General features: G+C 44.4%; 1 protein-coding gene across 1 annotated transcript; it reads right to left on the minus strand.

The window, feature by feature from the left end:
- Positions 1-1,703: 1,703 nt before the first annotated feature.
- ATOH7 (atonal bHLH transcription factor 7) lies at positions 1,704-3,176 on the minus strand. The gene has a single exon (XM_010375345.2). It carries the CDS (start codon positions 2,743-2,745, stop codon positions 2,287-2,289), a length of 459 nt encoding a protein of 152 aa, XP_010373647.1. The 5' UTR covers positions 2,746-3,176; the 3' UTR covers positions 1,704-2,286.
- Between the last annotated feature and the right edge of the window lie 15,565 nt (positions 3,177-18,741).

The raw sequence follows: 18,741 nt of genomic DNA on the forward strand, positions 1-18,741 counted from the left end.
GTTAAACATTTCACTAAAGAATTTGCAGTTTCTAAATTTTCAGTTTACTATCAAATTTGCAGGAAGCAAAGTTCTGAGCCTCTCCTCTGTTTCTTATTAACAGATATCACCTGGAAAGGGAAATGCAGCTTCAAACTCCCAAAAGGCTTCTGAAAATACACTTGTGATTTTTTTTTTTTTTTTTTTTTTTTTAGACAGAGTTTTGCTCTTATTGCCCAGGCTGGAGTGCAATGGTGCAATTCTGCTCACTGCAACCTCCACTTCCTAGGTTCAAGCGATTCTCCTACCTCAGCTTTCCAAGTAGCTGGGATTATAGGCATATGACACCACGCCAGGCTAATTTTGTATTTTTAGTAGAGATAGGGTTTCATCATGTTGGTCAGGCTGGTCTCGAACTTCTAACCTCAGGTGATCCACCTGCCTCAGCCTCCCAAAGTACTGAGATTACAGGCATGAGCCACTGCGCCTGGCCCACTTGTGATTTTTTTAAGTGTAAATGTATGTATGGGCTGGGGAAGACACTTTCCCTCATTACAAACCAAATAGATTTTGATAGGGATAACTAAGAAAATAAAAATTGTAATAAAGTCTGTAAATAAACTGCGAAGAGGCAGCTGTGTCTGAGGTTAGACTTTGGAATCCAAAATAAAAGAGTTTTGGGAGTGATTGGTGTTGTTTTTGTTGACTTGTGACAAGACAAATTCCAAATGCATAGATAACTTAGAGTCCTGCTTTTCCTAATTATGAGTAAGACATTCTCCCAAATGCATGCATCACTCTTCACCAAGTCACTCTTTATATGAAGGGCTTGGTTTATTCATGCAATGGTTAAGCAAATTAATAAAAGTAATTCAAATCAATACCATGTTTATTATTTTGCTCCCATTTTGATTGGTCTTGATGGTAGTGAAGCCCTTATTGTCCAACTTGTACTGATAAAAAGGAAATCACTTCCGGCCGGGCGCAGTGGCTCATGCCTGTAATTCCAGCACTTTGGGAGGCCAAGGCGGGCAGATCACAAGGTCAGGAGATCGAGACCATCCTGGCTAACACGGTGAAACCCCGTCTCTACCAAAAAGACAAAAAAAAAAAAATTAGCCGGCCGTGGTGGCGGGCGCCTGTAGTCCCAGCTACTCCGGAGGCGTGCACCCGGGAGGCGGAGCTTGCAGTGAGCCGAGATCACGCCACTGCACTCCAGCCTGGGCGACAGGGCGAGACTCTGTCTCAAAAAAAGAAAAAGAAAATCGCCTCCAAAGGCAATATTTTTAATTTATGTGTTAGTTTTAGAAATACATGTGTGTATTCCTGTATATGTGTATATGTACATTACTGTATACATATAAGAATAACTACATATATTTGGGTACTTGTAAAGACTTAGTAATCTGCTTAATATGGGTAATAAAATATTGAGGAACTCTGTATCTAGTTACTTAAAAGCTAAATATTTCACTTTAATCTTTTAAAAAATCAACAAAAATTTACAAGTGACAGAGAAAAATGTTCAAATTAATTACATGTACTCTCATCAGCTTTTTGAGGCAGTACTACAAAGCGGCACATTCGTTTATTGGTCGTATTAGGTTTAAACACTCCACATCTTTGCTCAGGGAAGCATTCTATATCATCACCTCCGAAGAGTTCTTTAGCGCCATCAGGAAACTGACAAGGTAGTTAGCATGAAAAACAAATCCACGTTTTTATTTATATTTTATAAAATCTATATTTAATAATGTGTACACAGTTTAAAAAAATACAGAGCACCGATACCCATGTACTGTACCCCGAAAAAAAAGTGTTTCTACTTCATGCATGCACACACAATGCACTAAAGCAAAAACGCATTTACACAACAGGAAGGTAGCTCTATTGTGAGTAATGGATACCGTAACTTCACCAGAACAGGACAAACTCACAAAGTTTAAGAAAGTGATTATTTCTCTGAGGACTGGAACAGAATAGCCTAATCCTATTTTTTTTTCCTAAGATTATTTTCCCTCAGAGTAGCCCAGAAAAGGGGAAAGGGGGCATTATTTTCACAGCAATCAGCCCATTCACAAGATCCATTAATGAAATCTACAAAATAGGAGGAGGGGAAAAGAATGGCAATTAAATTATTGCGTCCATAGGTCTGATGATGCAAATAAAGGTAATCTGAGAATCGACTGATTTTCCTCGAGGAATGCATTCTTAGAATCCGGGGCTGCCGGAGGCTTCTGGGCTACTTGGGGCAGGGCCGCGGCTCGGAGCGGCTGCCAGGCATCCACCGCCGCGGAGGCGCGCGCCCTAGGTGGCCATCTGGAAGGGCTCGGGCTGGAAGCCGAAGAGTCTCTGGCTGTACAGCTCGCTCTCGCCAGGCAGCTTCGCGCCCGGGAACTGGAGGTAGTGGTCGTGGCCGAAGTGCTCACAGTGGAGACCCACCCAGTCCCGCTCCGAGCCGAATCGCTCGGCCTCGGCCAGGATCCGGGTCAGAGCCATGATGTAACTCAGCGCCATTTGCAGGGTCTCGTACTTGGATAGCTTTTTATCCTGGCCCCACTGGGGAACCACCCTCCGTAAGCGGTCGAAGGCCGTGTTGAGCCCCTGCATGCGGCGGCGCTCGCGCGCGTTGGCCGCCAGGCGCCTGCGCGCCGCGCTCTCCAGCCGCCCGGCCCCGGAGCACGTGCCCGCGCACTCGGCGCCGGCCGCGCACGGGGGAGCAACGCGCGCTCCCGCCGGCGGGCCGCCGGGTTTGCAGGACTTCATCCTTGGCCCGAAGCAGCGAGGCGCCAACCTCGCACGCACGCACGCCCGCTCAGGACCTGCGCGTGGGCTGGTCTCTCGAGCCGCTTCCCAACGTGGCTCTTCTGAGCAAATAAGTCATAAACAAAGCAACTCACGTGCAATCAAATAGTTTACAGGGCGGAGTGCGGGACTCGGCCTTCTGTCCTACTGGATGACCAGGCTGATATCTCTTCACTTCCCCAAATTTAGGAGAAATTGAGACGCTCAAGGGAAAGTCATTTTCTCAACGTGAAGTTGAAAAAGAGAAGGAAACCTTCTGCAGCAGAGTTTGGTGTGGCTGGTTCGAGGAAGGCCTTTCAAGTCCTCTGGGAAAGCCTGAGACTCCTTTGCAGGAAGATGAACTCTTTCCCGAAGCTCAGGGAAGGAGCGCTTTTAGCGCAGTAGCTGTCGGAGAGTGCGGGATGAATCTTGGAGACAGGAGAATTTATAGCAGAGAGCTGAAGGAGGGAACAGGTGGTGGCAGGTGGGCGGGCGTCCCTCGGCTTCTATCTCAGCACCTTCCTACCCTGGGAACTGCGGGGGGGAGGGGGCGACTCACAGCAAAATCCTGACATTACAGCCTTAGTCTGTTGAAGTTTCTCCAAAGCTATGTCCAACACTAACTAACACACCATCTGGAGTGGCCTGGCTGTCCCCAAAAGAATAACAAGGTGGGGGTTGGGGCAGAGCTTGGTCTATCTTTTCCCATATCAGTGGGCAGCTTACGTGTCAAAAACTTAACCGAGGATTTGTAAATTATTAGAAATCATCTGTGTGAAGATGTCGGTTTTGGCATTATGAGATACATCGGGACTGTAGCATAAGATGATGTAGCTTTGTTGAGAAGTGTGACAATTTTGCATAACGCTGATCTAATATACTGACATTAAAATTTTAGTTATTAAGTAAATTGGAACAAATTAGCAGGTGCCAATATTATTGCAGACATGGAATTTTACTGTGCAAATAATTTGGCTGTTTTCTATGAAACAATTATTATAACATATCAAAAGATATTAACGTGTGTATAACACTTTATATTATTCTAATTATAAAATTGGGTTGCTTGAGTTCAGATACTTAGGCAAATTAATTCAGTATTTATACTTCATTTCCCCTGCCACAGGTTCATAAATGTTTGTGGGAAATGCACTGAGATGATAACTAATCATTTAACATTTAAATCAAAGAAAACTAATCATAATGCACATTTTTGTGCAAAATGAGAACATCTAAGTAACTTGTGAGGTTTTAAAAAATAGTTCCTAAAGCACAATTTTTGAAAATAGTTTATATCTTTGAACATTTCAGTTGTGTCAACTGCCCCCTGGAATAATAGCAAAGCATGGTTTCTGCTATTGATAATGACAGTCTGCTAGTTTATGTTCTAACGTAACTGTTGTGTGCACAGTACTATTTCCTGTTTCTCTTTAAGTTATGCTTTCATTGTCTTTGGTACTCGGGTTACAATCTCATCAATCCTGGGTACCCTGGATAATGAGCCAGAAAACTACCTCCAAATAGGTTCAATCCAGAATCCTTACTGGATTCTTTAAGAAGAGCAAGTATGCTCTTTCTTCTTCCGAGATATGGACATGTCAGCATTATTCTCAAATATGATTATGTAATTAAAGTATCAAGAAACTCTCACAAACCAGAAGTATTTTAACCGTGACTTGCTTTCCCCACCATTGCTCAGACTATAACCCCATTGTGACTGCCCTGACTCCAAGTCCTGTCTTCCCATAAATAGTTGATTAATCCCCCAGCTGAAGCAATGACAATGAAATGAAGTTGAATGACAGGAAGACAATAGGAAGCAATTGAACATTAATGATCTCCAGCATGACAGATGTTGAACACAGACTTTTGCGTGGAGCCACTCAGCTCTGTTACTTTGAGTCGTAACAGTCTTGGTTGGGAACAGCAGTCCTGTGACAGAAAAAACTATGTTATATAGTCATCAAAATGTCAAATATATTTTTCTGTGTTTCTGAGGAATTCTGCCCTATTAATGCTGTTGTTCTTCATATTCATTTACTTCATCCCTTTCCTCCAAAGAGCTCCTCTGTGCTGCTCTGTGGAATGTTTCTCTGCAAAATGGACTGTACATTTGTTCTGGACGTTATTGTCCAAAGTGCTAATGAGATGTATGATTTTGCAGGCCATGTACCCAGGATTGATGAGATTGTAGCCCGAGTACCAAAGACAATGAAAGCATAACTTGAAGAGAAACAAGAAATAGTACTGTGCACACAACAGTTATATTAGAACATAAACTAGCAGACACCTGTGATATGAAGTTGATCCAAGGGTAGAGAGAATTGCTGCAATAAAGGGTTTTAGAGGGCATGTTTAAGACATTTCCCAAATGTATTCTGAAAGACATTATTAGTATGAAGAAGATGCTTCTGGGGGAAAGGGTTCCATTGTCAAATAAATTTGGGAAACATTATCTGCTGTCTTCCTCTTGGAGAGTCATGAAGCAAAATTGGCACAGTAAAGTTTCTGAGAAATCCTGGAGTAAAGAAACCTATTGACTCCAGCATTTCTGAGACCTCCTTGAACACAGAACCCTCTTATCCTAGAAAGATCTATTGACAAAGTTCCTTGGCTGAGTGCAGTGCCTCATGCCTATAATCCTAGCACTTTGGGAGGCCAAGGCAGGATTGCTTCAGACCAGCCTAGGCAATATAGTGAGACCCTATCTCTGTGAAAAATGTTGTAAAAATATTAGCCAGGTGTGGTGGCATGCACCTGTAGTCCCAACTACTTGGGAGGCTGAAGTGTGAGAATCGCTTGAGCCTGGGAGGTGGAGGCTGCAGTGAGCAGTGATCACCACTGCACTCCAGCCTGGGCAACAAAGTATGACCCTGTCTCAAAACAAAGTTCCTTGGACACTTTTTCTAACCTACTGTAGTACATTTCATTTCATTTCATTTATTTTATTTTATGTATGTATTTATTTATTGCGATGGAGTTTCACTCTTTTTGCATAGGCTGGAGTGCAGTGGTGTGATCTCAGCTCACTGCAACCTCCACCTCCCAAGTTTCAAGTGATTCTCCTGCCTCAGCCTCCCAAATAGCTGAACTTACAGGTGTGCGCCACCACAACTGGCTAATTTTGTATTTTTAGTAGAGACGGGGTTTCACCATGTTGGCCAGGCTGGTCTCAAACTCTTGACCTCTGGTGATCCACCTGCCTCCGCCTCTGCCTCCGCCTCCCAAAGTGCTGGAATTACAGGCATGAGCCACCATGCTCGGCCATCATTCATTTTACAGAGGAGAAGGAGACTGAGATCTAGAGACTGAACATTGTACTAAAAGGCACTGAGCAATTTAATGATTAGATTAAGGCAAGAAGTCAAATCTCCTACATCCCTTCATTTTAGAGGCCTTAAAATTATAAGATCACTTAATACAAGCCCCTCGTTTTGCAATGGGCCAACTGATATCTACCAGTGACTTCCAAGTCAGACAAGTCACTAATAAAATTTTCAGTAATAGGATTAGCAATTTTGTGCATAAAGCACAGTATCAGTTATTTTATAACCCTAGTGTCTAGCACACTAGACACTAGAAATAATAAGTAGTCAGTAAATAACCTGGAATGAGTGACTGGAACAATAAACTAGATAAATGATAGATACTGGCCAGAATGAACACATTCCTCGTGAATAACCCAGACAATGATTCATGTTCCCTCACCTGTAGGGAACGGGAGCTAGCTGCACATTTTGAATGCAGAATGACTTCTTAAAAAACAGGCTGGGTGCAGTGGCCCACACCATCATTTGAGCACAGGAATTCGAGACCAGCCTATGCAACATGTAAGGCCCTGTCTCTACAGAAATAAAATTAATTAGCTGGGGGTAATGGAGAATGCCTGTAGTACCAGTTACTTGGGAGGCTAAGTAAGGGAGGATAGCTTGAGTGTAGGAGGTCAAGGTCAAGACTGCAGTGAACTATGATTGCACCACTGACTCCAGCCTGGGTGGCAGAGCAAGACCCTGTCTCAAAAAAAAAAAAAAAAAATCCATAGCGTTTTGGGCCAGAAGAATATGTATGTCAGACTAATTTCCACAGTGTTTCCATACTGAATATATGATCCTACCAGTTCAATTGGTGGTTACCATACATCTGGTGGTTGGCCAGAAATCAAAACTGGCAGATGGAGATAAGGAGATGGCAGGAATTGGGGGTGGGCCCAGGGAAGAAGGAGTTTACACATGCAGAAGGAATAGAAAAATAGAAAATATTATTTTAGAGGTAAAAGATCCATGGTTAGAAATTATTACATAAAATATGTAGAATAGGTTTAAGGGTAAACATTCCTTTATTATCCAAAACTGTGTTTAATTTTTAAGATGAAAGCTCTCAAACACACACACACAACTAAAAGAGAGAAAGGAAAACACTTGGCAAAAAATATTAATTCTGAAATTTGCAGAGAAAACTATGGAAATTGAAGACTGAGGCTTCATTATGGAGAGTGTAGCAGTCAGGAGACTCTGGGTCCCCTAAAGACTTAAGAGGAAAGCCAGCAAAAGACAAAGGAACAATGAAGCTGAGGTCCACTCCTATTTTACTGAAAACCAAAGTGCAGTGTGTTAACAGTTCCTGTAGCTTTATTTATTTATTTATTTATTTATTTATTTATTTATTTATTTAAAGGTGGAATCTGACTCTGTCTTCTGGGCTGGAGTGCAGTAGTACGATCTCGGCTCATTGCAATCTCTGCCTCCTGGGTTCCGGCAGTTCTGCTTCAGCCTCCTGAGTAGCTGGGTTTACAGGCGTGCACTATCACACCCAGCTAATTTTTGTATATTTAGTAGAGATGGGGTTTTACCATGTTGACCAGGCTGGTCTCAATCTCCTGACTTCAGTGATCTGCCCACCTCAGCCACCCAGAGTTCTGGGATTACAGGCATGAGCCACTACGCCCAACCAAGTTCCTGTAGCTTTAATAATGTCCTGCGTAGTTACTAGGAGGAGAAAAAACCCACAAAAGGATTGAAGGACTGATATGCTTAGAGAGAGGAAGGGAGAGGCCAAATCTTGTACCTCTGCTCTCTGCCACTCAAAGGTCCAGGGAAGAGAAAAGCCAGTGAAGGACAGAAAGAAGGGACAGGGACTAATCATGAGGTCAAGAGAAAGATGACAGCAATGGGGGGTCCTGTCCCAGGTCTCCGCAGTGATCAATCACCAGAAAAATCCAAGCTCACCAAAGGACCCCAGGAGGTTCTCCAGCTTCTGGTCACTTGGCACACTGCTGGAGAATTCTGGCTAGGCACTTTGATTTAGACTCTAGTTGCCATGAGCCAGACCGACTTGCACAGTTTGCACTCTGCCTTCACTCTTCTTGCTAGTGGATCTTAGAGTCCTGTTGGCACTGTGGCTAAACATAACACCATCTTTGGAGTCCATTTTGAATCCTGGACCCCCCTGCAACTAGCTGAGCTGTATGCTCTTACACAAGTCACTTCTGTTTCTCCTCCTGCAAGGTAGGAGTCATAATACCTACCTCATAGGGGAGATCGCATTAAATAAGACTGGGCCTGCAAAGGACCCTGCCTGGTCCCTAAGAAAGTCACCTTTTAAATGACAGCGAGGATTACATATTATGAATGTTTTTTTTAAAAAAAGATAATAAAAATGAACTTGTCACCAGTTTCTGAAGATTTTGAATTAAATGAGTAATTTTTGAAACTTTTATACATCGAACTATAAAGTCATGATATGAATCTCAGTTGTATGATCTTGGCCAACTTACTTAACTTCTCTGTGCCACTCATGTTATATGTAAAAGAGGAATAGTAACAGTATAATCAATCTCATACAATAGGATTAAATTAGTTTCTCTTTGTAAAGCACTTAGATCTATGCCTGGAATAAAATTAAATGTCATATAGCTGCTTGCTTAAATAAACAAAATAACCTGCTGCAATTTTCCAGGGTATAGAATAGCCACCCACTTCTGCTCATTTTTGCTTCAATTTTCTGCTCTTGAATGCTGGTACCTTAAGGAGAACAGGGACAGGGAGAGAAGGGAAAATTCAAATAAATTCATTTTGCCTTTGATATTGGAGCAATCTGGTTTGAAATGTCAGAGACTGGCCAGGTGCGGTGGCTCATGCCTGTAATCCAAACACTTTGGGAGGCTGATACGGGTAGATCACCTGAGGTCAGGAGTTCGAGACCAGCCTTGCCAACATGGCGAAACCCTGTCTCTACAAAAAAACTACAAAAATTAATGGGGCATGGTGGCACATGCCTGTAGTCCCCACTACTCAGGAGGCTGAGGCAGGAGAATCGCATGAACCTGGGAAGCAGAGGTTGCAGTGAGCCGAGATCGTGCCACTGCAATCCAGCCTGGGCGACAGAGCAAGATTCCATCTCAAAAAAAAAAAAAAAAAAAAAAAAAAGGCAGTGACCGAAGCCAAAAGGCTGCTCAGGGAAAGCCTTACTTGTTAGTAAGTTTAGTGATTTCGTTAGAGTTTGAGGTTCAGTTTTACAGTTGTAGACACATATTTAAAAGTGTTCATTTTCAGGGGATGCTCTAATTGTCCAGTGACTGAAATATCTGCATTTACCATCCAGGCCCCTTCCTTCCTGGTACTGAGGTATTTGAGAAGACAAATTGACAATCATGATGTTGCTTTATGCATATAGAACCAGAACAAAGGGAATGGGTCTTAAGGATGTGCTAAGCTTTTTGTGACATACTTAGGCTGGAAGCTACATTTCTCAGAATGCCTTTCCCTGTGTGGCTCCAGATTTGAGTTCCCGGGCAAATGAGCAGTTGCATGAGCTATGGGAGGCATAAGTAAAGTCACCAAACTCTGGAGATGACGGCAGGTTGAGGGACAGGAGAGACAGACACAGAGGTGTAGATGGAGCCATTTGTGCTTGTCTTCTCTTATTCCACATCCAGCACACACCCTCTCGACTGTTGGCCCTGCTGAGCAACAGCAGCCCCAGGCCCACCACCAGATGCTTCATGTGAACTCAAGGAGGTGGCAGCCACAGAGCACCTGACTTCTCTGCCACCTCCCTGCCCTTACTTCAGCAGCTGGACATCCCTGGCTTCTGGAGCCCTTGCATGCTTGGATTCATTCACCCAAGCCCATGCTGTTTAGTGACACTCATCCAATCCTTCAACAACTTCTTTTTTGTTTGTTTTGGGGTTTTTTTTTTTTTTTTTTTTTTGGAGACGGAGTCTTGCTGTCGCCCAGGCTGGAGTGCAGTGGTGCAATCTCGGCTTATAGCAACCTCCACTTCCGAATTCAAGCAACTCTCCTGTCTCAGCCTCCTGAGTAGCTGGAATTACAAGCATGCACCACCATGTCTGGCTAATTTTTGTATTTTTAGTAGAGACGGAGTTTCACCATGTTGGCCAGGCTGATCTCGAACTCCTGACCTCAGATGATCTGCCCAACTGGGCCTCCCAAAGTGCTGGGATTACAGGCGTGAGACACTGTGCCCGGCCAGCAACTTCTTTTTGGACCTTTGTGTCCCTAGCTCCTCTCCCAATTGTGTAAGGCCTTGTCCTTCTAAGAAATTTCTTCTTCCATTATGCTCAGAGTAGCTCTGCTTTCCTGACTGGACCCTCACTGGAGCAAGGGATATTTCATCGAGACCGCAGTAAGGCCACAAGGCCTATCCCTACCTCCCAGTGGAGAGAGACCCTCTGCACAGTGTCCATGTGTCCACTAGGATTCGAGACTTTGTCTCTTAGACAGGGATTACTATTTCTATCTGTTCAGACCTGTGCCAGGCAACATCAGTGATAAGACAGCCTTTAGCCCCATTGGAATTCACGATCCAATTCTGCAGGTAAGACCCATTTAACAGATATTAAAATTCTACCCTGAGCAGTAAACCAGGGTCTTGCTCCTCAACAGGTGCATAAGACAACCCATTAGACTATGGGAAAATAATATAAATTTTACTGATATTTGTTTTACATCATTCTTTTAATTTCTGTCTTGGGGTGGAGGGACCCCACACACAGGAAGAAAGTAGACATTTCCCCTCCCAGCCCCCAGCAACACAGCTCTTTTTCCTTTTGCTAACGGCCCCTTTTGAGAGAAATCATGCCCTCCAAAAGCAATGGCAACAGACCTGCTGCTTTGTTTCTGCTGTGAAATGGTGGCATTTGCTATTTCACAGTGAGCAGGTGGCTTTCTTCCCCAAAGGATGGCTCTCATTACATCCAGGTTTCAGGCGGTACCTGAGTCAGCTCAGAGTTAAAGCCCAGAGGCTTCGCTTGCCCAGGCCAGCCGCTGATGTCGGCTCCCTGCCCCGTGGGAAGTGGTTTTCTGTTTATTTTAGTTGGTTTAGCCTTTTTTGTTTCCTTGTGCAATTTCAGCAGCTTGGCTAAACAAGTTATTCTAAGTGTCCAGACACCCAGGTCTTCTGATTCTGAGGTTGTATTCCCATCGCTCCTTACCATTGTTTTTGACTCTTACTTCTTGGCTGTGCGCCTGCCTCCTACTGACCTCCACTGAGAGGGAAGCAAAAAGACACCATGGCTAGCTAGCCAGACATCTGTCCCAATCAGATTCCTAGGCGATCGTTAAGTAGAACCGCAAACTGGAAGCCATATGAGTATATAGTCTTTTCTATTCCTGTGGTAACTATATACCAACTTGTTTCATTGTTTCAAACTGATTTTCATTTGTTCATTTATTCAACAAATTTTTGATCTTATTTTATTTTATTTTATTTTTTGAGACAGGGTTTTACTGTCACCCAGGTTGGAGTGCAGTGGCACATCATGGCTCACTGCAGCCTCAACTTCCCTGGGCTCAGGTGATCCTCTCACCTCAGCCTCCAGAATAGCTGAGACAACAGGCATGTGCCCACCATGCCCAGCTAATTTTTTCTTTTTTTTGAGATGGGGTTTCACCATGTTGCCCAGGCTGGTTTCGAACTCCTGAGCTCAGGCAATCTGCCTGCCTCAGCCTCCCAAAGTGTTGGAATTACAGGCATGTGCCACTGTGCCAGGTTTGACAAATATTTATTGTACTTACTATGCACCAGGGATTGTTTTAGGCCCTAGAGATAGTGCTGAACAAACTGCAAAAATCTCTCCCCCCATGAATATTTAAAACTGGTATTGTTGATATCTTCTTATATGTTTATTTCCTGCTTCTCCCAATAGACTAGAAATTCTCTGAGAGAAGGGACAAATTTTCGATGTCTGGTTCTTACTAGAATGTTCACTAAATACATATTTGCTGCTTGGCTGACTGAAGTTCTTACTTATTCAGGCTGACCTTAAACTAAAAAAAAAAAATGGTGTTATCATCACCATAACAGTATTTGCACCTTCAGGAAATACCAAAGGCTCACCCAGTATTAACTCCAATTCTCATAACCGTCTTTGAGTGAGGACAGTTGTAATCCCATTTCGTGGCCAAGAAAACCAAGGCCCTAGTTAAACTGAGCAACACAGCAGCCAGATTTGAACCCAGCTAGCTCTCTTTCTCCACAGAGCTCATGTCTGTGCTGCACTGGCCCTTGTCTGTAAGAGCTTTGATGGCAGGAATACGGCCTTCTTCTTCACTGTGCACCCAGTTTCTAGAAAAGGAGCTGGGACCCGGTTGCGCTCATTAAATATGCTGAGATTTGTAAGCAGGCGCTGTGTCAGGCCCAGCTGGTCCCCATTCTGCTAAACTGTAGGCACAGGATCTAGCAATCTGCAGGCACAGATGAGCCTCATTCTGTGAACCAAGTCCAAGGGTTCCTTGGAGCCCCATTTCCCACTAGGTGTTGTCTGATGTACCTGGGAGTGAGCCAGAGGCTCCTGAAGATGCATAAACCTCACCTTCTTCTTTGGACCTTCCTGCAAATCTCCTTCCCCCATAGGCCCTCCTCGTTAGGTTCCCAAAGTTCCCATCAGCTTGGGTAATGGGGTCCCTCGTCCACCATGAGATCTCTCCTCTGAGGACCTGGACTCTTGCTCTTCTCTCAGCAGAGGACTAGGGGCCTACCTAACCTACACGTACCTTCCCAGCCCCAGCACCCACCACTGGATTACTCCCACACTGCATGCACCCTACCTGGAGCCTCTGCATCTCTTCACATAAAATCAAATCTTTGAACATTGGTGCCAAAACAAAGAGTCTCAGTTTGCCTTGTCCCTCTGCTACTGAGCATCTGACCATCCTGCTCACAGGCCAATTTCACCCCCGAGTCAGTTCCTCCAGCCCTGGCTGCCATTATTTGCATGTTCACCTCCCTGGGACTGCCTGCTCTTGAGTCTTCGGTGGACCAGGGGTGGACCTGAGCACCCGGCACTTTGACAGTCATGACATCCCTGCTGACTGCTGTGCTCAGGTGACAAGTGACACTCATGACCTTTCTTTTCAGCACATTTGTCCTGTTTCCTAGTGGCTGCTCCCAATTGCCATAAAATTTGTCACTCTAGGTCACTTGATTCACTTTAGCAAGCTTGCTTTGCTACTATCTGAGGAACACTGAATTGGGTCCCAGGTAACATTGGTTCCATGCCTCCATGCTCCTTGGTGGCACGCATGACTTAGGTAAGTCATCTAGGACAGAAGCCAAAGTTGGCTTATGTACTTAACCACTTCGGGCTAAGAAACACTCCTATAAGTTTTCTGCAGAAGCCCATCAAAAGAACCTCTTACTGATAGGATCCCCAACATGTCCCCAGAATCAAGTGGTTCAGAGTAATTCCAGAGTGCTGACTCAAACCCCAGTCCCTCCTTTCCCCATTACTCACTTTATCCGGCTCAGTTTTGTTGGTCCTTTGAAGTGTGTTTCCCAAATTGTGTCCTGAAACTGCTACCCTTCAACAAAGAAAAGAAAATTCTGGCTTAGACAAAGCTATATAGTCATCCTTTGGTTCCTGTTGGGGATTGGCTTCAGGACCTTTCTTGGATACCAAAATTTATGGATGCTCAAGCCCCTGATATAAATGATGTTGTATTTGCATATAACCTATGCACATCCTCCCATATGCCTTAAATCATCCACAGATTACTTGTGATAGTTAACACAAAGTAAATGCTATGGAAATTATTGTTGTACCATATTGTTTAGGGAATAATGACAAGAAAAAAGTCTGTGCATGTTGAATACAGACACAAATTTTTTTCTCAAAAAAAAATTTTTTTTTTTAAGATGGAGTCTCACTTCTGTCAGGCAGGATGGAGTTCAGTGGTGTGATCTCAGTTCACTGCACCCTCTGCCTCTCGGGTTCAAGTGATTCTCCTTCCTCGGCCTCCCGAGTAGCTGGGATTATAGGCATGCGCCACCACACCCAGAAAATTTTTTTATTTTTAGTAGATACGGGGTTTCACCATGTTGGTCAGGCTGTTCTCAAACTCCTGACCTCAGCTGATCCATCTGCCTCAGCCTCCCGAGTAGCTGGGATTACAGGCATGCACCACCACGCCCAGCTAATTTTGTATTTTTAGTAGATACGGGGTTTCACCATGTTGGTCAGGCTGGTCTCAAACTCCTGACCTCAGCTGATCCACCTGCCTTAGCCTCCCAAAATGTCAGGATTACAGGCTTGAGCCACTGTGCCCAGCCATTACACCAAATTTTAAAATTGTGTGCCTGGATTGGGGCGAATGAGTTGATCATCATCATGTGGGCTCCTGAAATTAGGAAAAAAAAATCAGTCTGCAGAAAATTTCCATTTCAAGGTTGTATTTGGCGATGCTTCAGAAATGGGCACAGAATTCAGAAGAGGAGCAGTGTGTGTCTTCAGGTGTTGGTGGTCACCATCAGTGCCTTGGCCTCAAGGAGGTGACCTGCATACAGGTGAGTGAATCTCACAGAGCCTCCCTCTGGGATCCCAGATATTAATCCAACTCTTTGCTAATTTCACAACCTGCCTGGAGACATCCCTAGCTGCTCCCTGCTGGACTGGTCCCAGTCCTGATGTTACCTACCATGTGTGTTGTGGGGAGGGGAAGGAAAGGAGACTTAGAGAGATAAATGTAAGGTATAGGAGCACTCAAGACAGGAGGCCATGAGACGGTTGTAACTGCTAATTCCTGACATGGAAGCATGAAAACCCTTAGAAGGAGGTTTTGGTAGATCCTGTGATATGTGTGATAATCCAAAGCAGTGCCGCCGACGCTAACTCCTGCAGAAGTGAGGATAGGTTATGTCATGGCCACCCAGGGGGGATGAGTTCCATGCCAGAGAAGAGAAGGAAATGAATTGGCCCTTACAAGGAATTCTAGCTTCAGCTCAGCTACAAAGTTACCCAGCCTTCGATGACCTCATATAGAAGGCCTCCCTATTTGAGGGAGAGAGGAGAAAGATTTCAGTCTCTTGGTCAGAATTTTGCCCAGCTCCAGAGCTGTCAGAGATAAACGAACCCAACCTCACATTCAGATCCTCATATGAAGCTTTCTGGAGAAGTCAAAGCCAGAGACTTCCAAGTTCAAATCAGTGCCCAAACATGAATTACAATGATGGATATTATGGAAGAAGCCATTTCCAGTGATAACTGTGGGAAATCTGTGGCCTGCCTCACTGTAGGAGTAACATAGCCAAGACTCATTTCCAGCTCATCACTGAAGGCATTGTGGTTCATAAAGAAAAGGAAGGTACTTAGCTGTACAAGTTTGTGCAGCTTGGATGAGCCCAAAGCCTTTTTTCTGATACAGTGGACCTTGGTATTTGAAGAATTAACATTTCAGAGTCACCTCTTCTCGAGGAAGTCCACTTCGGCATTTTGGGTAGGCATAAATTTGAATCCCAGGTTGCCAGACATGGATGCAAATCACTTAGCCAAGAAACAGATCCAGCTGGCTAACCACCTGGCACCTGCATCACCGTGCAGCCTTACACTCGTGTGCCTTACAGCTCAGGTGCCCTTATGGGGAAAATGTTACATTATGATGATATTCTTTTTTTTTTTTTTTGAGACTGAGTTTCACTCTTGTTACCCAGGTTGGAGTGTAATGGCGCGCTCTCAGCTCACCTTGACCTCTACCTCCCTGGTTCAAGCGATTCTCCTGCCTCAGCCTCCCGAGTAGCTGGGTTTACAATAATGTGCCACCATGCCTGGCTAACTTTGTATTTTTAGTAGAAACAGGGTTTTTTCATGTTGGTCAGGCTGGTCTCGAACTCCCGACCTCAAGTGATCTGCCAGGCATGGTGGCTCACGCCTGTAATCCCAACACTTTGGGAGGCCGAAGTGGGTGGATCACGAGCCCAGGAGTTCAAGATCAGCCTGGCCAACATAGTGAAACCTGTCTCTACTAAAAATACAAAAATTAGCTGGGCATGGTGGCGGCCTGTAGTCGCAACTACTTGGGAGGCTGAGGCAGGAGAATCCATTGAACCCAGGAGGTGGAGGCTGCAGTGAGCCGAGATCACACCACTACACTCCAGCCTGGGCGACACAGCGAGACTGTCCTCAAAAAAAAAGAAAAGAAAAAGCAAAAAAAGAAAATCCAGAGGTTTGGTTAAAACCATTTGCACAACATCACAAGCCTACTGTACAAAACTCATTCTCACTCTGTTTTTTTTTTAATTTTTGTTGGGAAATAGTAGCACTCAAGCATCTTCAGAAGCAAAAGAAAACAACCATTCTTTGGTTAATGTATTTATTTATTTATTTATTTATTTTTATTTCTTATTTTGTTTGAGACGGAGTCTTACTCTGTCACCCAAGCTGGAGTTCAATGGCTTGATCTCAGCTCACTGCAACCACTGTCTCCCGGTTCAAGCGATTCTCCTGCTTCAGCCTCCAGAGTAGCTGGCATTACAGGCACACGACACCACGCCTGGCTGATTTTGTATTTTTACTAGAGACGGGGTTTCACCATGTTGGCCAGGCTAGTCTCAAATTCCTGACCTCAGCTGATCCACCTGCCTCGGCCTCCCAAAGTGCTGGGATTACAGGTGTGAGTCACCACGCCCGGCCTCTTTGGTTAATTTAAGCAAAAAAAAAGGATTTATGAGAAAGATACTGGGAGTAGCTCACTAAATCAAGTGAAGCTTAAACCATCAATTCTATGTCAGGACGTAAATGAAGGTGACCTTGGGAGCTATTGCTCCTGGCACTGGAGCACTATCATGAGACAACTCTGCTCAAACTGACTTGTCTATTTCAGTCACGTTTTCAAATACCCAGGAGAGAGAATGTAGCTGGCCAGCTTGACAGGTGTCTCTAGCTTTGGCCAGAGAACAGGATAGGGAGCACCAACATAATCACTGGGAGATCAGTTGTGAGCCAGAAGCCACTGCAGGTTGTGTCTACTAGAGAAAGAAGGACCTGCTAGAGAAAGAGGGATCCTGCCCCAATGATGGAAGCCAGCTGAAGCTGTAGATTAATTTAAAAAAAAAGTAATCAAGCATCTTGCAGAAGCTGTGATTCTGGTTGGTAGCACAGTCCTCCCCACCGCCGCTGTTCTCTACTCATCTGGTAGAACTGGCCCTTCCCCTCCCATGCTCCTCACCCAGCCCCATGCAGAGGCAGAGGTCTTCAAGAGCTCCTATTCTCTTGGCATCCATTGCAATGAAACTGCCTCTGATGGGAGAGAGGATAGCTTGAGGTACATATGGCCAGGCACCCCACACTCCATCAATGTCTGGCCCTGAAAAAAGCAACCCCATCCCCAGCTATATGAAAGCTTTTCTCCTACATGGACCATCACTTGATCTTCCTTATCCATCTCTCACCTGGGAATGATCCACCTGAGAAACATGACAGGAGCCATTGCCATAGCTGTTGCTAGGTACCCCAAGTTCTGGTTCGGATGGGACCCAGGAATTGGCATGAAGTGCTTCCAGAGCAATAACCCATTCATCTCAGGGTGAATCAAAATACAGCATGTTGGCTGGATCGTCATCTCTTTGATGAGAAACAAGTAAGTTTAACAAGTCAGAGCAAAGGAGAAAGAAAAAAGCTAAAGAATTTTCATACAACTTTAAGACTATGGAGTTCAACGGTAAAAATGTTAAAAGTTGAAGGTTTTTAAACTAGCCCTACTACTTCAATGCCACTGTTCCTGCCTATGTTAACAGGCCTATCCTATGGCTGGGATTTTATTATTATCATTATTGTCACCTTTAACACCCAAGATTTATTAAAAAGTGCGTTAATGTACCAGGCACTATATTAAGCCTCTTCAACATATCATCTTACCTCATCCTTTCAGCAGCTCAGTGATGGGGGTATATTATCATACCCATTTACAGATGAGGAAAGTGAGCTCCAGGGAGGTTAAGAAACTTGCCCTACGTACCTTTTGCGGGTGAGTGGTGGAACCTGGATTTGCCTGACTGCAGTACACAACCTCTTAACTGCTCTAAAATCTTATAAAAAAAACTTATGTAACTACTACAAAATCTTATATGTAACTACTACAAAATCTTATGTAAAGAAAAACTGGTCTGCTTAAAATGGAGTTGGCACTTTGAACATAAATGAACATAATGATTCAATGTTGCTACATGCAGAGGAACCTCCATGTCTTCTTCAGGCTAGAGACAATGTGGTAAGTCATTTGGGACTTGCACGTATTGCATTGAGGATCAAATCTCCAGGCCCTGGATAAATGATGGCTAACCTCATCCTTACTCTGTCTTAGCATGACAGCCAGGCTCCAACACTAACCCCTAGTAAACAGACTCTTCAATTCAACTTATCGATGCACTCTGAAGACGTTTGACTCCATTGCAACAATCCTGGGAGGATGCTCTGAGCTCTCCCCTGCCCGTTAGAGGCTGTAAGTTTGTGCAAATAACCATAAAATTAAACCCACCCAGGGAGGGCCATTGATTTCCAATTGGCACAGTTCGCCAGATGCTGTTTGGTCTAAGAACTGCCTTGACCTCTAGTAGTGACGCCGCCTGCCCTTGGCTTTGCAGGGTGTGTTCCCAGCAGGGAAGGCCTCTCCACTAATGCTTGCTGCTGGAACTTGGGCTGAAGACGTGGTAGGTTCCCCATATGTTGCAGGGGAGAGGCCAGCCACA

This window comes from Rhinopithecus roxellana, chromosome 11, assembly GCF_007565055.1.
Source record: "Rhinopithecus roxellana isolate Shanxi Qingling chromosome 11, ASM756505v1, whole genome shotgun sequence".
In the NCBI taxonomy this organism is placed as follows: domain Eukaryota; kingdom Metazoa; phylum Chordata; class Mammalia; order Primates; family Cercopithecidae; genus Rhinopithecus; species Rhinopithecus roxellana.

Coding starts and splice junctions, on each gene's coding strand:
- ATOH7 (XM_010375345.2), bottom strand. CDS start 2,745: ATGAAGTCCTGCAAACCCGGCGGCCCGCCGGCGGGAGCGCGCGTTGCT.